This window comes from Pan paniscus, chromosome 16 (genome assembly GCF_029289425.2).
Source record: "Pan paniscus chromosome 16, NHGRI_mPanPan1-v2.0_pri, whole genome shotgun sequence".
NCBI lineage: Eukaryota > Metazoa > Chordata > Mammalia > Primates > Hominidae > Pan > Pan paniscus.
In genome coordinates this window covers 57,071,162-57,096,170 of record NC_073265.2, presented here as the reverse complement: position 1 = coordinate 57,096,170, position 25,009 = coordinate 57,071,162, and the positions used below count along the sequence as shown (strand labels likewise).

Sequence of the window (25,009 nt, the reverse complement as noted above, 5' to 3'; positions counted from 1 at the left end):
TTTGTTGGCTGGATTTCTGTTCTTCCCCTAGAGATATCTGGTTCTTTGGAGGCCACTTGGGCAATTGGGTGAGTAGTTTTAAATGTCTCCCTTGGGATGCCAAATAAGAAAACGACCAATGTCGGTGTGGCTCCCTCTCCTTCAGCACAGACAACCCATCAGACTGGAATATTATTAGTCTACGTATGTGGAAAGGGGTGTTATGGGGAGTAAAATAGAATCCAAGAGTGAAGGACTTGGCCCAAAAAGGACTGTTGAGATTGTTCTAAAGAAACTGGTCGGGCGCAGTGGCTCACGCCTGTAATCCTAGTACTTTGGGAGGCTGAGCTGGGAGGATACCGAGGTCAGGGGTTCGAGACCAGTCTGGCCAACAAGGCGAAGCCCCGTCTCTACTTAAAAGAAAAGATTAGAACAGAAATTAGGAAAGAGACAGGCAGTTCCTAGCCCCAGAAAATCCAGAGACCTGGCTGACTTCCTTTCCTCTGCACTAACCTGCTGAGGGAACTTGGGCAAGTCTTCGCCTCTTTGGACACATAGAGTCAATGCATTGGCGTTGCAGGATGCCCTTCCAACCTCTGTACTTGTAGATTCTTATGAATGTGTCTCCAGAAAGCTCAATAGTCCGTGCATTGGCATTGCAGAATGCCCTTCCAACCTCTGTGCTTGTAGATTCTTATGAATGTGTCTCCAGAAACTCAATAGTCCATGCATTGGCGTTGCAGGATGCCCTTCCAACCTCTGTGCTTGTAGATTCTTATGAATGTGTCTTCAGAAAGCTCAATAGTCCAGGCTTGAAAAAGCACTGGTTTGTCCTCCTTTCTGGGCCCCCTTTCTGGGCCCCTGGAGGAGAGGAGGGTGACGGACTGGGGTACATTTTGGGACTCTAAAAGCATTCCTGGCTTGAGTCTCAGGAAAGTGAATTCAGAGGGAGTTGTAATCTTTGCAAACACCAATACAATAGCACTTCTTGTATGCCAGGAGCTGTTCTCAGTGCTTTACATATATTAACAGAAAACAGTTCTATGAAGTAGGTACTGTTAATCTCCCTATGTTATAGATGAGGAAGCTAAGGCACAGAGAGATTCAACAACTTGCCCAATGTCACTCATCAATGACAGGGCAGCATTGAGACCTCAGTAAATCTGGCTCCAGAGTTTGTGCTCTTAGCCAAACATCTGAGGATGGAGAGAGGAGATGAGGCTGTTTAGAATTCATGGGAAGAGCATGCAGATCCAGTTCTGCTTTTGTTGGTGTTCTGAATTCAAGGCAGGAGTCACATGTTTGCAATGGATCAAGGCTTTAGAGCAGGGTAGCTACGAATGGGTGGACCTGTGTGCCAGTGACCTGGAAAAGTATGACAGAGTGAAGGAATACCCCCTTTAGGACACAGCTGGAACAGGAACAAAGTTTTCCTTTTCTAGGTTGACAATCACTTACCTGATACCTGCTCCCAAAACGAATCCTATTGATGAAGGATCTTCTTTCTGAGCAGTAAACCTGTGTTTAATTAACCTTATGCAAATGAGCTTAATTGCTTATCAGTGGCTGTTGTCCAGAAGCACCTAGGGATTCCTTCCCTCAGACATTTTCAGCACCTAGATGAACCGCAAAGTTGGAAGCCTTTCATCTAGACTTGTGTTGTGTGCCTGTGGAGCCCTGGGCCCTGTGTTGAAGATTGCAAGGAAAAGCAAGGTGTGACCCCTGCTGTGGACTTACTTTCAGTCTTAGGGCAACAGACACTTACAACCAAGAATAACAAAGGGAGGTGAGTGCCCTGCTAGCCTCATGAACCGAGTGCCACTAGAACACAGAGTCACCTGTGCTCCAGGAGTTAAGGGGTCTTCTAAGTGGTGCTTTCGCACACAGGTTACCCTGATTTGCAGAGGACATGGAGATGGGAAGGGACTTACTGCTTTCTCCCGTGGGGGTGAAAAATAAACCCACTTGATGCTGTCTCCAACGGCGGCTCCAACTTTGCTCAGTCTCTCACTCTGGATTTGCCAGAACAGGTGGGGATAGAGATCATCTTCCCACTGCGGATCCCAAGAGGGGCCCCGGCTTCCGTGCACTCTTGTCCCTTACCCCAGACCTGGGACTCCAGAGCCAGACCTCCTGTAGGCACCGCTGGGGACCAGGCCAAACCAAACACTGCAGGAGAACAGCCCACAGGATATTCTGTGTTCAACTGCCTCCTCCAACTTCCAGGCCCCACTTTTTCTCCCTGGGAGCCCAGGCACCCTGGTCTGGGCCTTCGGGCGTTGGCTGTAATGCTTAAAATCTGTCGCAAGGTGGCAACATTGTGGCGAGAAATAGACTTTTTTTAAATCCTGGGTTTTTTTTTTCAAAGCATATTTTCCCTATTAATGTTTCATTTAACTTAATTAGAATCTGGTAAACTAATTAAAGTAGCTACGAGCCCCGCAATCAGCAATAATTCGTATAATTATTGATAATTACATCCATACCAATCGTTTGGTTATTAACATTTTGGGGGGAACAATCCACTTCTGAAGGGACGCGAAGCCCGGGAGGGTTTTTGCGACTGAGCTTTCTGGGTCGGATCCGCCTACGACTCCAGTCCGCAGAGATTCCTGCCCAGATGGGGCGTCCCTTCCGGAGGGCCCCAGCTGCCTAGGAGCTTTTCCACTTTGGGGGGAGTTGGGAAGGAAGGGTGGGAAGGAGCATTTGCCTGGCTCCTCTGTCGAGCCGCAGCCACGGAACTTCCTGCCTGGGTGGTAACGGTTATGCCCATTTTACAGAGAAGAAAAGTGCAGCTTCCAAAGGTGCAATCCGCGGTGGGGAAAGGGGCCGGCAAACTCCCACACCCGCGCTGTCCCGCCCCGTCGCAGTTCCGCGGGCCCTGGCGCGGCCTAGAGACTCCAGTCTCTTCCTCTCTGGACCTCAGTTTCGCCACGGGTCCAGCGGAAAGCGGATCTGGTGGGTCCCATGCATATGAAACGTTCCCGCTCCCTAGAGGGGCCCTGCCCGGAGATGGCCTGTCCGGAGGCGATGCTTCGCCATTTGCCGGCGCCCTCTTCATTGTTATCTCCTTTGTGTCCGCTCTGGTCTTAGCCCTCGGAACATCCTGGGACTCCAAGGCTCCGACCCCCAGCGCAAAGGACTCTAGGGACTGGCTTCCTGGCTGTACCGCGCAGCGGGACTCCTCGTCTGCACAGCTTCGGGGAGGCCCAGAGCACGCCCCTACTAGCCGGCTCCGTCCAAGGCCCACCAAGACAACCCGCCACGAAACTTCCCGGCCCCCTCAGCCCAGGGCTCCCGGTCCCGAGCTGCTGGCCGGTGGCGCGGGGCCTGCCGCCCGCCTTCTACGAGCCGCATGGACGGAGGCCTGCGTGTTATTTCATAGAGGCCGAAACGGAGACCCAGGAAAGATAAAAGAAGGGCTCAACCCGGGACCCCCACTAGCCAGCCGAGGGCGAGAAATGAAAGCCAAAGCTGAATGATTCCCTGTGCCGTGAGCGCTCTCCCACTCCATCCACACTCTCCTCCCTGCAAAAAGAGTGTTCTGCAATTTGCAGCGTCGTCTGTAGCCCAAGCAGGAGGTGCGCTGTGGAAACTGAGGCCGCTGGGAGGCCTTGCCAACCGTGACCCGGACGTCGGACGCCCCAGCCGAGGCCCGGCGAGTCCTTAGCCCCTCTCGAACTAAAATGGACCGAACAGAAAATGCGGACCGGGCTCCCTCCTTTCGGGTAGCGGCGGGGCAGACGGGAGGCCGTCTGTGACCGAGCTCTCCAAGTCCCGCCTTCCTTTCCAAGCCTGCCCGGCGGAGACCCACCTTACTCCCTGAGACCTCCGCCCTGCCGCAGCGCTCCCAGGCCAGGCCGGCGGTGCCCGCGCCATCTAAAGGGACAATTCTGGTTGAACCTGGGATTCCCGGCAGGGCGCCCTGTCTGTGAGCGCCCCGGAGGTAACTTCCCCGGTGTGGCAGGCGTGGAAATGGGCATGGATGAACCCTCGGCGCCTTCGAGCGCTTGAGGAAAGAGCCCGGGACCGCTGCGCTAAGGACCATGACGTAATGCCCCTCCTCCATCCCGGGCCCAAGGGAGGGTCCTAAACGCGGAGAGGGAGTGCCCTGTGGGGGAAAACTGAGTGTGTCTGGAGGGCACAGTGGAGAGGTTGAGTGCTCGCTGCTGCCCACTTGAGCAGGCCCGATTCTGACCCTGGGAGCCCCAGAACCCGCGGGGCGGCTCCCACCCCCACCTGTTGCACGGTGTTCCGCCCGCCCCGCTCCGCCGGTGCACTCCCACCTCCGTAGCCCCAGAAGTGACATCTTTTATTATTATTATTAAAAACGAAAGTCACGGGTACAGGGTGGTCTCCCCAAACAGGCTCCAGGTGGTTGCCATCTCGTGAGTCAGTTGTCGCCCTTTTAAAGTGCTGTTACATCAAGAGGTTACAACAAAAAATAGCCAAAGCAAAATCCAAAGGGGGATGCAAAACGGGACTGGAAGTGGGTCCAGGAGAAGGAAGCAAAAATAACTTACAGCATAAATAAATTAAAGTGAACCTAATACTGAACCGAGAGACTCACAGTACATTTATATCCATTGCACATAGCCACTTTGTCATTAGGAACAGGAGTTTCAGAAGTGGACGGGACGGGGAGTGCGGGGCAGGCGCCGGCGAAGTTGCTACATTGTATTCACAATCGGGTTCAAGGCTATACAATGGGAGGGGGCGCTCTCCCCTCCCGCCCCCCGTCTGTCCAGTTAACCCCTTGAGGTCCGATGCCCTAGAGTTCACACGGGGTAGGGGGATTTGAGGCGCGAGGCGGTATTTACACTTGGAAACCAAGCCGGGGCCCTGGACAGGGACGCCCGGGAGGGGGCGGGCAAGGCCGGGGAGCCCGGGAGGAAGGCGGGCGGACGGGCGGCTGTATTTACATCGGTCGGGTCCGAATGGCTTGTTCCTCGCTCAGGGCCACCGCAGCAGCGGGTATTTACAAGGAGCAGCATGGCTTGAGGGCGCAGGGGTGCGGCCAGGCCGGCCCTAGGGCAACAGCGGGGGCTTGAAGGAGCAGTTGCCAGTGCAGTGGCGGGGCGTCAGCATCTTGCAGGAGAAGTGGTGCAGGGCGTCGTGGGCTTCTGGGGAGACAGTCGCGAGGGTCACTCTGGGCGCCTCTCCAGGCTCACCTCACCGCGCAGTCCACCCTTTCCCCTCCCCGGCCTTACCAACCCTTTGGGGTCAGGGAATCTCAACCGAGCGGATCAGGAGGAGGCAGGAGGGTAGGACAAAGGCTGGTGATTCAGAACCACTGCTCTGGTTCAGTAGCCCCATTTTACAGAAAAGGAAACTGAGGCACAGTAAGAGAGGAGTCAACCTGCTCAAAGCCAGAATTGGTACTAGAAGGCAGATTTTTCTGACGTCCAAAGCCCAAGGGGCTCTTTCTTTTTACCCCCACCATCCTAGAATAATCTTCCCGTTAAAATCAGTTCCCACTTTTCTCCCTCACAGATCCTGATTCACGTGGATCGTGGCCTTCCTCACTAGTCCCACTATTCATTCATTCAGTCGACAGCACGGCCGGCACCCAGCACCCCTCCTATCTTTGTTTCCCGGCTTCCGCACCTTTCAATTTCTGCTGGATGGCATAGCGCGCCTTCCGCTCCTGGTCGAGTTCGTTACACAGGGTATCTGGAAGACAAGGGGAGGGGCCAGTGAGGAAACGCAGACCACCCTCCGAAAGGCCGGGGTCACAGCCCGGGCTTCCTCCTCTCCCCAGGGCTAAGCTCCGCGCAGAAACAACCCAGGGATGGGGGAGGGGGTACCGGAGCTCCTAACTGCAGACTGGCAGAGGAAGGAAATGGCCTGGGATGGCGCTTAAAGGCAGACGGATCTAACCAAAATTAAAGCAAACTTAGGCATTACTTCCCAGGTAATTTTACGCCTCGATTTTTAATTTAGAAACCATGGAAATTGCCGCGATAAGAAGTTCAATCACTCCATGTAATGATGCCTGCAAGCCGTTTGCTGGGCTCGCTTGCCATTCTGAGGCTAATCAGAGTATACAAAGCATATTAAATAAAAAAAAATTGTTAAATTACCTTCAATTTAAATCCAAATGACTGAGCCAACATTGCGGCTCCTGCCAGACGAGAGGCAGTTACGGCCCGTGCACGCGCTCACCTGACTCCCGTCTTACCTCTGACAATTTGCAGCTGTTGCACCATTTCTTCTCGATAAGCCAATTCCCTCTTCATTTGATCCTGAAAATTATCTGTGCAAATTGATTAAGTGAGAGCTGTTACGCACAGCCCCCTCTCCCGGCTCCACTTTCTCACTCCCGGCCCCCCCCTTTCACCCCTACCCCCAACTCCCACCCAGCCATTCGCCTGCAGCCCTGGAAAAGGACAGTTTCTTGTCTCCTGCAGGGCACCTAGTACCAGTTGCCTGGCACCCGGCTTTCGGAGTAGGTCGGGGCACCCTGGTGGAAGGCTCGGTGATGAGGTGGGGTGAGGCAGGATGGCAGTGGGTACCTTTGAGACTCTGAAATTCCCGTTCCAGTTTCTTGCGGAGCTCCATTTGTTCCAGGAGCAGTTTTTGCAATTCCTCTGTGAAAGGGGAAAAGTGGGAGGTAAAGTGGGAGGTAAAGCAGGGTTATTTGGAGCTCAGGAGACCTAGAAAGTACCCAGGTTCTGCCTTGGCCAACAACCCTGAAAGGAGAGTTGAGAAGGATGACCAGTAGGTGGAGGCCCTCCGCTCTCTGGCTTTACCAACTGCATTCAAAGGATTTGGGTGAAGAAACTGGGCTGTGGGTAGGATGCCCAGGAGAATAAATTCAGGACGGTGGAATCTAGGCCCTGGCTCCAGGAACTATGCAGCTGGGCAACTGCTTTAAGTTGTTCCTCACTCCCTAACCTAAGAGGCTGGCCCACGGAAACTTGATTTCCCACTTCAAGTGACAGACCCCGCCCCCGCCCCGGCCCCGACCTCCCCCCCGCACCGCCGCCCTTTCAATATAAATCAGGGAGGCTTTGGTCAGAGCCTTGGACACCTTTCCCAGAAAAATACACATACAACAGTTTGCCTAAAATTTCAGGAGGTCTGAAGACTGCCAAATCCATGCTAAGAACCCTCACTATAAAGCACCAGTGATTTTGAAGGTAATGGCATTTTCTCTAAATCTGTAACTAGGAAGAATGGAAGACCACCAATGCTTGTCTTCCTCCTGCCACAAATTCCCAAGACCATCTATGGGCTAGTTGAGGGGCAGGGAGCTAGGTGTAGAGGCCTCTGTTAGTGCCCTCAGAACCAACTCCAGAGGGATAGATGTGGCAACTGCCCTGACCATGAGGTCATTGGTATCTGGGCCCTCCTCCAGGAGAGGCTCCTCTGAAATGCAAGAATGGAAGGTAGAAGGGCAAAGTGGGGCTAGGGACTCCCCTACTCTGCACCCCAAGCCATAGTCTCCTCCTTACAGGCTGAGCAGTAACACAGGGATCCCCATTCTGCAAACAAGCTCCATCCACACTCCATTTAGGGTAAGGTGGAGGTGGTTATACCTCAATGCCAGGAGAAAGAAAAACACCTCTCACATTCCTAAAATAAATGCTTCCCTGCAATCCTGCATTGAAATCCTGTTTTCCATTGAGTTTACGGACCCAGACTGTCCTGTCTGATTGTCCACAGGCATCAAAAATTCTGATCATCGTTACTCATTTCTCTTTCTGGCAAGGCTATTCAGACAGACCCGGGCCTTGGGAACCCAAACTTCCAATAAACTTCTGGGGGTTTGTTTTACTCCCATGCTCTACCCACACATACATACCTCTGTGCCAGGGTAATGTGTCCAGAGGATCATACTTTCCACCCAAAGAAAGGAAAACTCATGCCCCCAAGGCCTTGGTGAGTGTCTTTTCCACACTCACCCCCTACAGGGATAACACCCCTCTACAGGAATGACCCATCACTCTCAAGCACAGCGTACACCTTTTTCACAAATTTATCCTCACCTCTGGCCAGGTTCTCGATATCTTTCTCCACCAAATGAGTTCCTGTGACATCCAAGGTAAGCCCATCTTCGCCTGGGATACAGGGGCAGGTAAGAGGGGTTCTGTCCTAGGAAAGCCCTTGAGAGGGGAGGGGTGAGCTTCCCAGGAACCACATCGAGTCAGGGACCTACCCTAGACCTTTTACCTTTAGAGGAGACAGTTACAGGCATCCAGTACTACCCACCTTCTAGGACATTACAGTAGAGAGTAGGAGAGTGACCCCTGGAGGAGACGGCCCAGGGAAGATGGGCCATCTAAGGGCAGGAAATGCCCTTTGACCTATTTTATGTGGGTGAGGACGTCCCTCCATTTCCTTTTAGTACATCCTCTGCCCTTACCTGAAAGAACCTCAAACCCACCAAGGAGGCAGCAATTCAGAAAACCTGGCCTGCACCCTGCTCGCGTTAAATATTTATCTGCTCGCCGAGGAAGAAGACTGGCAGCCGCTTACACTTGATTAAAAGCCTTTCTCGCAAGCCTCTGGGAACCTGGGCGACCTGGGTCCCAGCTCCTGGGTGCGGTGGAGAGCGATGGGTTCAAGGGCTGGCTCACCTCTGTCTGTATTTGCAGGACTTGGCTGGGAGATACTCCTTTGGTCTGGATAGGATTTCCTCGTTTCCAAATCATCGGCGGGCGAGTGATTGTCTTCCTTATCTGGCTCTTGAAGGCAATAAACCGAGTTTCAAGGAGAGGCAAAGAAACCGTGACCCGGATACTGCCGGAGCTGCCGCGGTCGGGGCGCCCGAGCCCTAATTAAAAGCGTCGTGGCCGCCTCTGGTTCCCGGCTGTGCGCCCAGGAGCGCGCCCTGAGGCTTTGGGCCGGGCACCCCCCACCCCCGCGCCTGGTCTGCTCATCTCCGGGCTTCAGGCCCCCGCCCCAGCCCCTTGGAAAAGAGCAAGGCGAGCAGCCGAGCCCACCAGGGACGAGCGACCTACATCGCGCGCAGATACTGGGGCACCGCGAGCGCGCGTGGCCGCCGGGTCTGTCCGCCCGACTCCTGCCGAGAACGCGGCCCAGTCTGCGACCTTCGGGGTGGGTGGGGGGACATCGTCCGGGGTTCGGCTGCCTCGACCTGCCCGATTTTCCGCTGCCCCCAACCCCTCCTCTGTGAGGAACCTGGTAAGGCGCGCAAGTGCAGGGCGGCCCCCACCACCCCGCGTTGGGCCTCAGCTACCCTGGCGTTTCTGGGGTACCCAAGTGCGCGGCCATGTGCCCCCATCCTCCGCCCCGATCCGGCCTAGCCAAAGGGGACCCCGCGGCCAAACACACTTGCTGAATAAACGAGAGGATTTGAAGACCGTGTCGGGCGTGATTTTGTTAAGGGTTTAACGCCGTGTCTGGGTGTACTGCAGCATGTGTGTGCGTGTGGTGGAGAGGGCGTGTTGTCACTGTTGTTTTTAAGTAACTAAAGATTGGAAGTTGTTGGGAGTACTAGCTTAGCTTCCTTGTTTTCATTATTTTTCTTTCCCTCTCCCTCTTTCTCTGCGTCTCTCTCCTTGTCTTTCTTCGCAGGCCTTCCTTGACCCCGGCCCTCTGTCTGCGGTCCCCCCATTACAGTGGCCAGCGGCCGCGACAGGCGTTACCGTGGGCCTCGGGGGTGCAGAGGTAGGAGGCCGCGGGCCCCAGCGCCACCGCCGCGCTCTTCACGTGCTCATCCCTCTCGGGCGCGAACACCTGCGACGGCCGAGAAATGACAGGCGATTAGGGGGGCGCCCTGCGGCGGCCCGAAGACGCCCAGCCCTACCCCGCGGCCAAGAGGGAAAGCCGACGGAGTGGCAAAGGTTGGTGCGCCCGCTGGACTTGAGCGGGCACAGTGACGCACGCGGCGCACCCTTGCCCCCTTGTAGATTCAGGGTAATTGTTAGCGCCCGCGGGAAAATTACTCTAAACACAAAGCGGCTCCCAAGCCGAGGGGCGTTCAAAGTGTCCTCCACCCTCTGCACCCGCCTCCTTTTAGGCATTTTCCCTCCCGCCGGTGCCCCGTCCGCGGCATAAATGACGCCTTTCGCATCCGGTTAATGATTCGTGTTTTAATGAACCGAATGTACAGGTATGCGCACTCACTTTCAAAATGGCCAACGACTCCAGCCTGGCTGCATCCTGCCCCTCAAGCCCCGGCCCTGCCAGCTTGAGAGCCCCCCTCCCGCTCCGCACGCGGTCCCGAGACAGCTTCCCAGCAACGAACCCTGTGGTTCCCAAGGCGGGAGTGCGAAGAGACTCGGAAAACTGCGAGTTGGGGTGGTGGGAGATTCCGGGGACCCGGTACTGCTGGGGCCCGACTCAGGGAGAGGCCACACTGTCCTCTCTTCTCCTCTTCCTTGGGGCTCTGATGCCCACCCGGGCGAGCGCTTTTCTCTGGCTCTGGGTTCCTTTCTAACCTCCTCTTTCTTTCTCCACACCCCTTTTCTGTCTCTGTGTCTGGCAGTCTCTGCCGGTCTCCTCCCCATTCCCATCAACAAAAACAAAGCACACAAGTTCCCCAGTCCTCCCCCCGCCCCCAGCTTCCCTTCCCTTCGAAACCCTCACTGGAGGGTGCGGGTGGGCCCAGTTTCGCAGAGCGCCCAAGGCTGGGCCTGCGGAGAGTGGCCGGGGCCTGCTGCTCCCACGCCTGCGCGGAACAAAATTCCCGTTCTCCGCCCGGCCCCGCAGCCCTGCCGCGCACAGGGTAAGTGGGAAGGCGCCACTGGCGGAGCGGGCGCGGGGCTCACCTTGGCCGGCGCGGGGCCTCCTAGGGGCCCGCAAGGCTCTCGCAGCTCGTAGCCGCCGCCGCCGCTTGGCGGGCTCCTCTCAGGTCTCCGCACCAAGTCTTCGGCTGCCAAGTCCCCAAATGCGGGCCGGCCAGCTGGGGGTGGCCCGAGGCGGCGCCGGGGGCGGGGGCTGCCGCCGTCGGGAGAGTTTGCGGGACCGTCCGCGCCAGAGGAGGTGGCGGAAGGGGGTCCAGTGGGCTGTTCACCGTCTGGGCCGCCCCCTGCGCTGGGTGCGCTGGGCTCGGTCTCCTCTTGGGCGTCCTCGTCGTCGGGGAAGCGGTTGGATTCCACGTCCACCTCGGGCTCGTCCGCGGTGTCCACGTCGGGCGAGGCGGAATTGTAGCTGGAGCTGCCCTCGCTGAGAAAGTCCGGGCTCACGTAGCCGCCGCTCCCAGCGCCGGGTCCCGGCCCCCGAGCAGGCCCCGCGCCGTACGCCTCCCGGGCGCTCCCGTAGAGCTTAGCGATGCTCTCGGTGTCCTTGACCACCGGCCGGAAGGCCGACACGTAGGAGCCTTTGCGTGCGGGCGGCGGGGGCGGCGGGGGCAGTGGGGCCAGGGGCGGTGGCAGCGCCTCGTCCGTGCCGTCTTCGTCCAGGGGCCCGCGGGACAGAGCGCTCGGGCAGCGCTCCTCCGCGCCGAGGCCACTCTCTTTGGCTGGCTCGGCACCGTCCAGGGGCTCTGGGGCGCCGCTGCCAGCAGCTGCCGCTGCCGCCGCCGCTGCCGCCGCCACGGCTGCCGCCACGGCCTTGGCTTGGCTCTGAGCAGCGGGGTAGGACGGTACCGGGAGGCTGCCTGCTGCTGGCCAGAACATGGGAAACGTCGGGTACACAGTGGCGGCGGCGGCCGCTGCAGCCACTGCCGCTGCGTCCTTGGCTGCCCCGGAGGGTTGATGCCCCCAGAACATGGCGCCGCCGCCCGGGCCCGCCCCTGCCCCCGGGGGCAAGTGGCTGGCTCCCGGGCCCCCCGCACCCCCGCCTGTCCCCGCGCCGCCGCCGCCGCTCCCAGTGCCAGGACCGCCCTTTGGCTCGCCCGCGCCTAAAACCGGGTCGTCCTTTTTGGGGCATAGACCGAAGGCCGTAGGGAAGCCGTAAGGATGGGGGAAAAGTGGTGGGGGCAGCTTTTGCAGGAGCCCAAAGCCTTTGCTGGGCACCGGGATCACCGGGTAGCTTCGTACGCCGGCGCCGCCACCGGGCCCTCCTGGGCCCGCCGGGCCACTAGCTCCAGTCGCCAGGCCAAGTCCGCGCTGCGGGTGGGGTGGAGGTGGCCCCGGAGGCCCAGCAGCCTCATCTTCGCCACAGCGCAGGCTTTTGTGGGGCGGCGGGCCTGGGGCCATCTCTGCACCGCACCCTGGGCCACCGCCGCCAGCACCACCCTTCCCCTGCCCACCCGACCCGCCATTGGCACCGCCTCCGCCGCCTCCTTGTAAGGAGAAGGTCCGCTTGCGCGTGCCGCCATTAAACATGGCCTTGACGTCCTCCCAAGCATGGCTCAGTTCGTCTGTGGCCGACTTGTCACTGAGTTTGAGGTGACGACGCCAGGAGTTGAAGTTGGCGGCATCGGGCTGCGTGTACTTGGCGTCGGGTGTTCGGTGCGAGTGGAAGATGAACTTGTTGGGCGAGAAGTACATGCTGCAGTAGCCGCACTTGATGCACTTGGCACGAGAGCTGTTGTAACGCGCAGGGATGAAGCTACCACGCGAGCCCCACGCGCATTCGTGCACCACATCGAAGGCGAAGTTCTCGGGCAGCTTGGGTGGTTTGTGCTCGCCCAGGAACGACTTGCACAGGCGTTCGGCCTCTCGCTTGGTGATCATGCCGCAGCGGCGCGACGAGATGGGCATGGCCCCGGCCCGACGCAGAATCTCCAGCTGTACCGGCGTGCACTGCACGCACGTGATGCCCAGGGCCACGCGGCGGTTGTGGATCTCATTATAGCTGTAGTTCTTGAGGAGGGTGTTGGAGATCTGCGCCAGGCATAGGCGCTCCTGGCCGTCGATGACCAGCGACACAATGGGCACCCCGTACAGCGACGTCTCGCCCACCTGGTTGGGTTTGAGAGCGCTGGAGCCCGAGTACGGCTGCAGCTCCTGCTTGGAGTTGGGCGAGGAACTGCCTTCGCGCCCCGGCCCCAGCTGAGTGGTGAGAGCCTCCATGCCGCCGCTCCTGCGAAATAGAGAAAGCAGAGAGCAGATGAGCCATTTTCAGCGCCGCCGCCGAGGCTCGGGCCCGCCCAGCAGGGCGCGCCGAGTTGGGCGCGCGGGGGATACTTGGCAGTGGGGAGTCCAAACTCATTCACCCCCTGGACAGGCGTCTTTTGTTATTCAGACCCATGTTGGCGCCGTTAACAACAGCCCCCGGGGCTTGGGGGAGGAGAAGGGGTAAAGGAGACCTCAGGAATGCCCGGGCTGCAAGGAACCCAATCCCGTTTTCGGATTGGGAAGGAAGTGAAACCCAGATACGCAGAGTGACTTGCCCAAGGCCACACAGCAAAGCCATTGCCAAATCAGGCTTTTTCAGCGCCCAGATCCGTGCGCCTTCGGCAACCCTCGCAGCCGGTGCTGCCGGCCCGGGTCCTGAAGCCCGGACTTCGGGGATCGGCCGCCCCTCTGCTCAGTCGCGCATGCACGCGGGCGGGCGGGGGCAGTGCAAGGAGGGGTGGGGAGGGGGAGGGGCGGTCACTGCCCATCTCCAGACAGCAGGGGGTAGAGGGGGGTGGAGAGAAGGAGGAGGGAACCGTGTCTGCCAGGGAAGGAGAGAGGCGGAGGCTACCGCTGTTCGCGGTGCTGAACCCGACCCTCTCCAAAGCGCTCGGTGCGCGCCCGGACCTAGCGCGGCCCCCACCGCACGCAGCTTGGTGCCGAGCCGGCTTCAGGGGACAACATTGCCAGTTTCCACAAACCCGAGCTTCTCCTCTCACGGCTGGCGCCCGCGTTCGTTGAGCAGAAAGATTTCGGCTGGATATATAAACCGTTTTCTTTCCAGCTGTTAGTGAGACCAGGATCCTGCAGTTCTAACCACATTTTCTGCATTTTTAGCTGTATTCCAGACCAAAGCTGGTTTCCACCGAGGTCAACGTGTGGGACAGAGAGGTTCTCAAGGAACTTTGTTGGGATCCACTTCTTAGCTTCCAGTCGCCCACTCCTTGAGCTTTCCTCCTTCAGATATACGTTTCCCACTCGGGCCAACTGCAGGATTCGGGGCTCTGGGCTTCCTCTTTGAGGGGCATCACCTCTCTGAGTATCCTTCATGCCTCGCTGTCCTGGCTCATATGGGCTGGAAGGAATCTCAGCCATCTTCGTAGCCATTGCAAGGCTCCAGGCACAAAAGTTGCTGCTGGTCCTTGCACTTTGCTTTCTGGCTGAGGCAGGGAGTGAGCTGTGCAGGCAGACCTCTGCAGCGGGGGTACTTGGGGACTGATGTTTGGGGCCCTCTAGGTCGCCTGACCCAGCCACATGTCCTCAGACAAGCCAGGCTCCCATCCGGCCCAAGGCTGCAGGCGCTCCTGCGGCCAGGGCAGCCCAACCCTGAGGGCTCCTCCCCTGCAGTTGGCCCTGAATGTAACTCCGTTTTCAGAGGGGCAGCTCCAGACAGGGGATCCCAGTTCAAAAGCCTTCAGCAAGGAGACTGGAATCTTCTGTTTATCTGTCTCTCTCCCTTCTTCTCTATTTGTCTAGGAGACCCTCATTTGTCGATATTATCTGTCCCTGAGCTGTCTCTGCCGGCTCGTTCCTCTTTCTCTCATCTGTTTTGTACCTTCTTCAAGTATCAAGCTATTTATGTATTATCTGTCTGTTTCATCTTTATCTCCGAGGATCGAACTAAAATAAGTTGACCCTTATTTCGCGTTGAAGTCCTTTATATCATTGTAGGAGGCAAAAACACTGTCCTAACTCCCCGGCTGACAAGCCTCGCGCCCTCCTGGAGGTGGCTGGAGGGCGCGCAGCGCTGGGAAATGACAGCTTCTCGGTTTCTCGAAATCGGCAACTATGCCTGGCCCGCATACAGTGAAGACAGCGCCCGAGCCGAGAGCGTACCCCAGTTGAGGGTCCTGGGTCCCTGAGCGGTTTTCCCTGAGTGAGAGGAGGGGGGTCCGGGCCCGGAGTCAGAAGAAGGGGGTCCCTAGGAAAGGAACGGAATTTCGGGGGCCAAAGCGGAAAGCACAGGCGAAGGGCCATATGCAGCGACAAGGAGCAGCAGCCAGAGCAGCTTGAGGAACCCCCGTCGGCTCCCGGAGCTAGATGGACGAGCTTGGGGAGGGCAGCGAAGCGGGAGACTGGCAGTGGTGGGAGCGAGGCGGTGGTGTCTTTAGGTATAATCATAAAAACAACAGCCACAGGAGCCCAAATCAGAACTAAACGAAAAAAAAGCTGCAGGGGCAGAGCGCGGGGGCGGCGGGCTACCGGACGTGGGTACTCACAGTGCGGCGGCGGCTGGAGCCGGGCGAGCGGTGAGCGGAGGTGCGCGGCGGGAGGAGCGGCGGGCGGGAGTCCGGGATCCGCCGGGCTCTCCGGGTGACGGCGCGGCCCCTCCCCGCGCGCGCGCACAGCCGCGCTCCCTGGTTCTCCGCGCTCCCACCCGCGGCCCCTCCCGCTCTCAGCGGGCGCGGGGCGCCGGGGCCCCGGGCGCGGAGATGCGAACCCTGAGCCGTTGACCCCGAGGCCGGGGACTGGCCGGAAGAAGAGGCCGAAGCCTGGAGCGCATGGCGCGGCGGCGGGGACGGCGCGGTCACAGCCCGAGTGGCGGGGCAGGCGCGCCTGACAGCTGCGAGTCGGGGCGCCACACCCACCGCCCGCGCAGTCGCTAGCGCCCTCCCCGGGTCCGCCCGCCCGCGGGCCACGCGCGGCGCCCGCCGCCTCCCCGCAGCCCCAAGGCCTGCACGCCCCAGGTAAGCGGCCGCACACCTGCGTCCAGCACCCTGCACCTGCGTCCCGCTCTAGCTGGAGAGGCCAGGAGGGAGGAAAGGCCCTGGGGCCATAAAGTTTGTCCCCAAGAACGAAGTGGGGAGGGCCCAGTGCTCCCGGCCAAGGAGCCAGTTTTGGTCTGGGCCAAAACCGGGTGATGGGGCTAAGGGGGACTCAAGAGGAACGGGCGCAGGGAGGAGTACTTCACTTTCCGGCCGCAGGCGAGGGCCAGGGTGGTGGAGCCTAGAGTGGCCCTGGGGAACCAGTAGGGTCACCAGAGACCGGGACAGGGACCTGGGTGCAGGGCAGCGAGGAAGGCACCCGGGAAGGAGCAGATCTGCCTCTCCCATGCTCCTGACTTCGGTGGGAGGTATCAAGAGAGCTCTAACCTGAGGAGGGGCGTTCTCCTGTTTCCGTCCCTGGGCAGGGGACTTGGGAACTAGGTTTGGGGAGCCCTCGGCCTTGAATGCCTCCCTTCGCCGTCACCAACAGGCCCAGGGCAGGAGCCAAGTCATCGTTGGGAGTGATCTGAGGTTAACTACGCTCTCAACGCTGCTAAGCCAGTTTCCCCAAGGGGGAGGTCCAGTCCTCTGATGCTACAGACGCCCCTGGGTACCTCCTCTCTCTCCTCAAAGCTCCGTTTCTCTCCATCCCTCTCCTGTCTCAGTCGGTCTCTCCGTCTTCACCATTCTTTCCCCTAACGCCCCACTGGGTCCCCTTCTCTTCCTCTCTCAATCTGTCTCTACTTCTTCGTTTGAGTTACTAGTCGCACCCCGCCCCTCTTAGCCCGCACCCAGGCGCCCCGTTGGCCGCTTCCACCACCTCCCTCCCTGCCCCCCTGGCATTAAGTGTCCTTAATGGACACGTTAATTAAACTGTAATTAATCATACTGTCCGGCCCAAGTTTGAACAATTACCCTAATCAAACAGAAGTTAATAATGGCAGGGATGGCCTGGGGCGCGACGGGCTGCCTGGGCAGGGGGCGCAGCGGCCACGGCGACTACCGGCGGTGGCAGCAGCGACGAACGCAGCCTGTCCTTGGAACCCGGGAGGCGCCATAAATCTTCCGCGGGTAGCGGCGCGGGGTCGCCTTCTCCCCTCTCGCCTCGTTTTTCCCTCGGGCTACCGGGTATGGTCCCCTTTCCCTCCTGCGTTCCAACTCCTCTGGGGCGTGTCTCCCCTTTTCCTCCACTTCTCCCCTCTCTTCCTTTCCCTCCTGGCTCCCAGAGACCCTGGGAAGGGACTCTGGAAGCGCAAACCGATAGCTCAGGCCTGGTGAAGGGACTGAGGAGAGGGCAGGCCCAGCCCACAGACTCCTTTGCCTTCTTCCCGGCTACCCTGGCTGACGTAGGTTACCGTTCTCCTAGGCCCCGAAAACCTCTCCCAAGTTTGTGGGCTCTGTCTCCTCTGAGGGTCTCTTTTAGATCGGGTTCTTGCCCTCTTCCCCCTCCTCGGTTCCGGTCTTTCTGTCTCGGATCTCCCTGCCTTTCCCTTTTCTCCCAGGGGAGTCCTGGAACCCGCTCGGCCCCTTTCTTTCTGCCTCTGGCCCCTCCATTCGGGTGTCTTTCCCAGGCTGTGCCTCTGTCCCGCTCCAACTATCCCGCTGTCTTTCCTCCCACACCTTCCCTGGGGAGAACACAGGAACCTATTTTCCTTCCCAGTCCGAGAGCTGCCCCCAAGTCCCCGCCAGCTCATTCCCTCTCCCTCGGCCCAGGCTCCCCCACCCCATAATTACAATCTCGTTCGGTAATTATTCTTAGCCTCCTAATGATTTTTTAAAAGGCATCTCAGAATTCGGCATGGTGGTGACAACGATCCTGGAGCCAGGACGCCCCCAGGGTGCTGGGGGGTGGGAGGAAAGAGAGGATGGGCTGGGTCCCCCTGAGCAGGACCTGCCTGTCCTGCCTCTGTTGTACAGCGAGGGCCAAAGACGCCTCCGTTTCCAGCAGCCCGGCCGCGGGGGGCCCCCAGGACCTCTTAGACAAAGGGTACCGCCCCGCACCAGGGGGTGTGCAGCGTCGACTCTGCGTCCCCGTTCAGCACCAAGCTACGGACAGCTCCCCGCGCTCTGGCCAGTGCCAGGAGACCCACCCAGTTCCTGTCCCTGGTCTGAGCTGGAGAAAGGCGCGTGGACAGAGGCTGGGGAAGCCCCGCTGCTCAGGGCTGGGCACCGGGGAGCAGGTCGTGGGGGTAGGAGCTGGGGCTCTACTATGGGCCGGCGTCCGGCGGGTTAATATCACCGCGGACCGCACTTTACCGATGGCAGAGCCGATTCTCAACAAGGGCCCTGGGAATAGATAGGAACCACTTATTCCCATTTTACAGGCAGGAAACTGAGGATCCGGCAGTGGAAGCCAACCCCTGCCCTTCTCCCTAGCCAAGGCCCTCAGCCCACAAGGGACGCAAGGTGATCTCCTAGACTCAAAAAGTGGTGCTTGGCACGCTGCAGAGAGAGCCTAGCTTGAAGAAGGGACGGTAAGGAGGGCGCAGCGCTGCGTTTCAGTATCGCCCTCATTAGACGATGTAGAGGAGGAAGGCCTGGCACAGCCAGGGCACTTGCTCAGGTTCAGGCAGGCAGTGAGTAGCAGAGCTGGGACCGCAACCCAGGCTCCGAAGGGATGGGCGGGACCCCTCTTCCTCAGTGGGGGCTCTGGGTCCTGAGGCCCTGTCCAGAGCTGGCAGGCGTCGCTGCCCTTGGCCTTCCTGACCCCCATTATTGAAGATTCTCTCTCTTTTATCCGCTGCCCGGTGGCACCAGGGGTCGGAGAGCCGGACTCTGGATGCGAGCTGCGCCTTGCGCGCTTCTCCTCCCACTGGCCGAGCCCGCGCTGCCTCCGTGCCCCGGGTGTGGCGTCCATTTGGGCTCCGGCTTGGGCTGAGGCTGCGCGGACGCGCCTCCTCCGCAAGCACATATCTTTTAGTAGTTGAATTAACGGCAGTTTTCGTCAGTTAATTAGGTTTAATTTACATAATTAGTACAGTATAAAGAGGATTGGGGATAATCACGGGGTACGTAGCGCTTACTGTGTAAACACGTATTCTGAATTAAAAATCAGATGTAATTAAGGCGCGCAGGCCCTGTTTAGGCAGGGTTTTAATTGTAATGAATTTCTAATTAACACTCAATGATTGCCAAATGCAAAGGGCTGTAAAATTTTCTTGTAGTTTTGCTAATTTAGTGTTTACTTAATATCTGGATATTAATCAGAGGGCCACATAGGGCAGAGCCCGGCGCGGCGGCGGCCCTGGCCCAAGGAAGTGAAGGAGGCTGGGCGGGGCCTGCCGGGCCCCAACCCGAGACCAAAAGTGAGAAGGCGGGGGCCTTGGAGCCGGTGAGAAGGTCCTCAGAGCTCCGGGCCCACCTCACTCCTGTTGCGGACCAGAGACTGAGGCTGGAGAGGGTCCGGATTTGGCGGGAGGCCGTACCCTCTGGGTTTCCGCTGCCTGGACCAGGCTCTCTGGGATCATAGGTGAGACCAGCGCTCCTCACGGCAGGGGATTCCCTGTTCTCGGGAACATCAAAAGGAGGGAGAACAATTGCGGTCCTGGTGGGCCCAGACCCGGTTCCGCTGCTGACTCCAGGAAGGGCCATGGACTTTGCCTGGGCCTGCATATCTGCATCTGTAGGATGGGCACATGGACCCCCACTTTGCAGGAGTGAAGGCGAGTGAAGGATTGATCCAGAGTCCAGGGGCTCATGAACACCTCTCTTCTAGAGTCCTGAAGATGGGTAGAGCTTGGTGGCCCTACTTAGGTTAGGACGCTTAAGCTTCTGGGGAGAGGGAGAGCCAGGAGGCCTTGGGAATGGTTTGAAGGTCTTGGGGCCGGGCTCTGCCCTCCTGAGGCTCTCTTGCACCTGGGGATGCAAGTTAGGCTGGCAGACACTAAGGAGGGAACCCTGGACCAGCCTTCTTTGCTCCAACCAGACAGAGAAGCCTCCCAGGCCTGAGCAGAGGTATTAGGAAAAGAAGAGCTGGGGCAACATAGATCCCACCTCTACCAAAAAAAAAAAAAAAAAAAAAAATTATATATATATATATAGAGAGAGAGAGAGAGAGAAAGAGAGTGAGCTGGGGCATGGTGGTGCTCAGCTGTGGCCCCAGCTACTTGGGAGACTGAGGCAGGAGGATCACTTGAGCCCAGGAGAGGGAGGCTGCAGTGAGCTATGATTGCACCACTGCACTCCAGCCTAGGCAAGAGAAGGAGACCCTGCCTGCCTGTAGAAAAAAAAAAATCTTTTAAAGTAAAAGAGGGTGGCTGAGCATCTCCAGCTGGCCCCAGGTTTTCCCATGAGTATCCTTCTCTCCCGAATCTCAAGCTTGTGTCCCTGCCTGCATCCTGGCTGGTCCCAGGGGTGAGGGGCTCCCCTCCTTATCAGCTTCAGCTTAGCCACAGCCTCTTTCCAAGGTCCTCTCAGCATGGGGGAGACTGTGTGGACACTTAGAAGTTTCCAATGAACCCATGGAAACACAGTGAGAAAACTCAGTGTCACCGGAGGCTTCCACCCCACAGAGCAGGCTGCCTTACCTCCCTCCCTGCATACACCCCTCCTGAGCCTCCTCTAAGCTTGCCTTCATGCCAGCCCTCATCCCCCTCTGTCCATGGCTGTTTTATTTTCATCACTGGATTGTTCATGGGTTAATATTTCCCGGTCACTTTTTTGTGTTTCTGTCTCTCCCACGGGAATGTTGTGTCTGCAGTTGCATACCCAGGGCCTGGCACTTAGTAGGTACTCAGCATGTTTGGCAAATGAAATGAGCATTTGAGAATGAGGGTTGTGAGCCCCAGACCAGGTCCCACTTGACTTGCTGGCCACAGTTACTGGTCCTGTTGGGGTCTAGTGGCCAATGTGGTTCTTCAAGAGAAGGTTCTCTGCTCCCCAGTGATGTTTAGGTCTTGGGATTCCCACCCTCCACACAGACTCAAAGTCATCCAGGCAGAGACCTCCAAAACACTTGTTCTTGGGAGGTGGGGAGCTGCTGGCAGGCTTGCCAGGCTTTCCCTGGTTGCAAGGGGATTCCCCAGGGGTTCCTCCATCAGCATCATAGAGAAAGGGCTGGAAAGAAAATAGGCTGTGGAGCCAGCAAGACTTGCACTGTTTGAGTCTCCAAACCCACAACTGTAACGTATTCATATGGGCTTCACAGGGACACGGGGATGTCATAATTTTTATTTTTATTTTTTGAAATGGAATCTCACTCACTCTGTCACCCAGGCTGGAGTGCAGTGGTATGATCCTGGCTCACTGCAACCTCTGTCTCCTGTGTTCGAGCAATTTTCCTGTCTCAAGCCTTCCAAGTAGCTGGGATTACAGGAGCCCTCCACCATGCTGAGCTGATTTTTGTATTTTTAGTAGAGATGGAGTTTCACTATGTTGGCCAGGCTGTTCTCGAACTCCTGGCCTCAAGCAATCCGCCCAACTTGGCCTCTCAAAGTGCTGGGATTACAGGCATGAGCCATGGCGCCTGGCCTCATGTCACAATGATGAACTAAGGTGCTGGGAATATGGAACACAGCCAGGGCTGGAACTAGAGTAAGGTATCTTGGGTGAAAAACTTAAGAAGTCACTCAGTCTCGGGGGTCCTGTAAGTCCTCCCTCTAGTCCCAGCCCTGCACAAATCACATGGCAGAGTAGGCACTCAGCACATGTGAGCTGCTCCTTCCCTGACAGCCTCCAATCACTTCAAGATGGCTGCCTAAACATTGGTGGAGTCTGGTCTTCTTGCTGGGACAGTTTGAGGCATTTCTGAGGCCAGGTTCTGGGGTGTGGGAAAACCATAGGATGCCACATCAGTCAGAGGAAGGACTTGAATTCTGGGCATGTCACACAATTCCCCAGTCTCCCCGACTCCACCGACCCCAAGGGAACCTGAGTTGAGATATCATGCACATACCATATACTCCATCCACTTATGGTCTACAACTCAATGATTTTCTTTTGTAATTCACAGAGTTGTGCAACCATCACCCCATCAATGCTCGAATATTTCCAGCACTCCAAAGAGAAACTCTGTACTTATTAGTTATCACCCCTCATTTCCCTACTTCCCTCCAGCCCTAGGCAGCTACCGGTCTACTTTCTGTTCTACAGATTTGCTTCCTGTGGACATTTCTTATAAATGGAATAATATAATATTGGTCTTTTGTGACTGGCTTCTTTCACTTGGTGTAATGTTTTCAGGGTTCACCCATGTTGTAGCATGTATTGGTACTTCATTCCTTTTTATTGCCAAATACTATTCCATCATATGGATATACCACGTTGTTTATCCATTCATCCATCAATAGATATTTGGGTTCTTCCCTCTTTTTGGCGATTATGAATGATGCTGCTGTAAGCATTCATGCACAATTTTTTGTGTGGTCGCATATTTTAATTTCTCTTGGGTATATACCAAAGTGTGGAATTGCTGGGTGATACCATAACTCTATAGTTAACCTTGTAAAGAAATGCCAGATTACTTTTCTAAAGAATAGCACCATTTTACATTCACATCAGCAATGGATGAGGGTTCTGATCTTTCCACATTCTCAAAAACACTTGTTATTATTTGTCTTTTTTATTATAGCCATCCTGGTGGGTATGAAATAGTACTTTATTGTGGTTTTGATTTGCATTTCCCTGATAAAATGATGTTAAACATCTTTTATATGCTTATTAGTCATTCGCTGAGAAATGTCTATTAATATCATTTCCCTATTTTTTCAACTGGGTTATTTGTAATTTTATTATTGAGTTGTAAGTGTTCTTTATATATTCTAGTATAAGTCCCTTATCAGATGCATGATTTGAAAGTAACTTCTCCCATTCTAGGAGTTGTCTTTTTACTCATAGTATTTTCTTAGTGATGTCCTTTGAAGCACACACATTTTTAAGTTTCATGGCATCCAATTTATTGTATTTTTTTTTTTTTTTTGGCTGCTTGTGCTTTGGCTTCATATCTAAGAAGGCTGTGCTGTGAGAGTTACTTCTATATTTTCCTCTAAGAATTTTTATAGTTTTAGCTCTTTACTTTTAGTCTATGATTAACATATCTATTTGGAGCTAACATTTGTGTATGATGTGAGGTAGGGATCCAAATTCATTCTTTTGCATGTGGACATCCAGTTGCCTTAGCACTATTTGCTGAAAGATTATTCTCTCTCCTTTAAATTGTCTTGACCCCTTGCTGGCTTTTCTGGTCTGGAGAAATGAGTATCCTCCCTCCCCCAGGAGTGATGGTACCAGCTTTGCTGGGATTTTTAGTGAACAAGCAGACGGCCCCCACTGGGGCAGGGAGACTCCCCAGGACTTCTCTGAAACCTCAGCAAGGCCCAGCATAGGTGCTAGAGACACCATGAATTCATCAAATACTTACTCAGTACCTCTTGTGTGTCAGGAGCTGAGGACACAGTAGGGGATTAAGGCAAGCTAGTTCCTGCTCTCTAGAGTTTACACTCCAGCAGGGAGATGGACAAGAAAGATTACTATAATTCCAAGTGGTGACAATTGCTGTGAAAAAGAAATAAAGCAGGGTATGGGGCTGGAGAGGGACAGGATTAGGGCTGGGGGTGGCAGTGGTGTAGGAGGAGGCCACTTTTCTATTTCTATTGACACCAGCTAAGGAACTTGGGTCCCCACTGTGCACCAGACACTGTGCTGCACTCTTGGCATCTCTCATCTCATTTTGTTTTCCTAAGAATCTTATGATGCCAACATACCCATTTCACAGCTGAGGAAGCTGAGGTTCAGAGAGGTGAAGTGATTTGCCCAAAGCCACACAGCCAGGAAGTAGTAGCCCTAAGACTCAAATCCAGACCTGCCTGAAGTGAAAGTTGTTTCTTCAGCAACAGCTGCCTCCCTGTAAGATGCTGGCTGTGTTCTCCTAGGACTCTCACTCCAGTAAGGGGGACAGAACACCTCCTCGCAGTCACTCCACCCAGGCTGGTGTGCAGCAGTGGCACATGCCCCATGAATCTCATGCATCAAAATGCAGAGGGCGAAGTGAATCACCACTGGGTGGGGGAGGAGGAAGGGTAGAAGCCTCAACAATATTTGCTGGAGAATGTTGGTCCCCGAGCATCACCATGAGCTGCCACTGCATCACAGAGGAAGGAGGCCCCATTTCTCCTGAGGAAGGAATATTTAAGAAGTGGGGAGTCACTAGGACTTCAGTGGGTGTATGCGGGTCTGTGTGTATGTGGGGCAGCAGTGCCTGGTGGGAGGAAGGGGCCAGAAACCAGCCCTTTAGAAGTGTTTTGTGCTTAGCACGGTCAGTAGCAGGGATGATTTAATAATGACATCAACAACATCCACTACTATAATTACCCCACTCTGCCACTGAGGAAACTGAGGCTCAGAGAGGTTAGGCATCTTGCCTAGGGTCACACAGTGAGTCAATGGAGGACCCAAGACTTGAACCCAGGTCTGTGTAACTCCAAGCCCATGCCCTTCATAGCTACATTCTTTTTTTTTTTTCCTCTTTTTTTTTTTTTTTTTGAGACAGAGTTTCACTCTTGTTGCCCAGGCTGGAATGCAATGGCATGATCTTGGCTCACCGCAACCTCTGCCTCCCAGGTTTGAGTGATTCTCCTGCCTCAGCCTCCCGAGCAGCTGGGATTACAGGCATAAACCACCACGCCTGGCTAATTTTGTATTTTTAGTAGAGACAGGGTTTCTCCATGTTGGTCAGGCTGGTCTCGAACTCCCGACCTCAGGTGATCCGCCTGCCTTGGCCTCCCAAAGTGCTGGCATTACAAGCGTGAGCCACCGCACCCAGCCTTCATAGCTACACTCTTCTGCCTCCCCCACAGGATTGCCAAAAAAGACCGAGGAGGCCGTGGGGTAGAAAAGAGGGGTTCCATTTGGGTATTAGGAGACTTGCATTGAATCCCGCCTCTCCCACTGCCTTGCTGGGACTCTGACCAAGAGATTTAACATTTTCTAAAACAAATTATTATTATTACAAAATAATATATGTTTACTGAGTTACATTTGAAAAATACAGAGTAATAGAAAGTGAAAGAGCAGCCACAATCTCATCAGATGTTTTTATAAACATCTTCTTCCCAGCTGGGTGCAATGGCTCACGCCTGTAATTCCAGCACTTTGAGAGGCTGAAGTGAGAGGATTGCTTGAGGCCAGGGGTTTGAGACCAACCTGGACAACACAGTGAGCCCTCATCTCTACAAAAACTTTAAAAATAAGCCATGCATGGTGGTGCATGCCTGTAGTCCCAGCTACTTGGGAGGCTGAAGGGGAAAGATCACTTGAGCTCAGGAGGCTGAGGCTGCAGTGAGCCGAGATCGCGCCACTGCACTCAGCATGCGTGACAGAGCGAGGCCCCATCTCAAACAAATAAGTAAGTAAATA

At 56.1% G+C, this 25,009-nt stretch overlaps 2 protein-coding genes across 5 annotated transcripts; both read right to left on the bottom strand.

Moving 5' to 3' along the window:
• Positions 1-4,527: 4,527 nt before the first annotated feature.
• Positions 4,528-15,265, bottom strand: SKOR1 (SKI family transcriptional corepressor 1). 4 transcript variants are annotated; one of them, XM_034939003.3, is made up of 9 exons: positions 15,173-15,265; positions 10,719-12,918; positions 9,594-9,684; positions 8,562-8,669; positions 7,971-8,042; positions 6,495-6,569; positions 6,161-6,235; positions 5,587-5,652; positions 4,528-5,102 (listed from the first exon to the last, which is right to left on the bottom strand). In XM_034939003.3, exons 2-9 carry the CDS (start codon positions 12,906-12,908, stop codon positions 5,008-5,010), a joined length of 2,772 nt encoding a protein of 923 aa, XP_034794894.2. In that variant the 5' UTR covers positions 12,909-12,918; positions 15,173-15,265; the 3' UTR covers positions 4,528-5,007. The 4 variants fall into 4 exon arrangements, with proteins under 4 accessions (XP_034794894.2, XP_034794896.2, XP_054954477.2 ...); XM_034939005.4 differs by lacking the exon at positions 15,173-15,265 and adding an exon at positions 13,145-13,251; XM_055098502.2 differs by lacking the exons at positions 6,161-6,235; positions 15,173-15,265 and having other exon boundaries at positions 10,719-12,908.
• LOC129393957 (uncharacterized) lies at positions 13,561-15,165 on the bottom strand. The gene has a single exon (XM_055098507.2). The coding sequence runs from the start codon at positions 14,058-14,060 to the stop codon at positions 13,581-13,583; it is 480 nt and encodes a 159-aa protein (XP_054954482.1). The 5' UTR covers positions 14,061-15,165; the 3' UTR covers positions 13,561-13,580.
• Positions 15,266-25,009: the final 9,744 nt, after the last annotated feature.

Excerpts from the sequence above, each read along its gene's own strand:
- SKOR1 (XM_034939005.4), bottom strand. The coding sequence starts at position 13,251 with ATGGCTTTGCTGTGTGGCCTTGGGCAAGTCACTCTGCGTATCTGGGTT. Across the intron at positions 9,685-10,718 it reads GAGGCCCCGCGCCGGCCAAG|GTGTTCGCGCCCGAGAGGGA; the intron begins GTGAGCCCCGCG and ends CGGCCGTCGCAG. Across the intron at positions 8,670-9,593 it reads CTGCACCCCCGAGGCCCACG|AGCCAGATAAGGAAGACAAT; the intron begins GTAACGCCTGTC and ends ATTGCCTTCAAG.
- LOC129393957 (XM_055098507.2), bottom strand. The coding sequence starts at position 14,060 with ATGGCTACGAAGATGGCTGAGATTCCTTCCAGCCCATATGAGCCAGGA.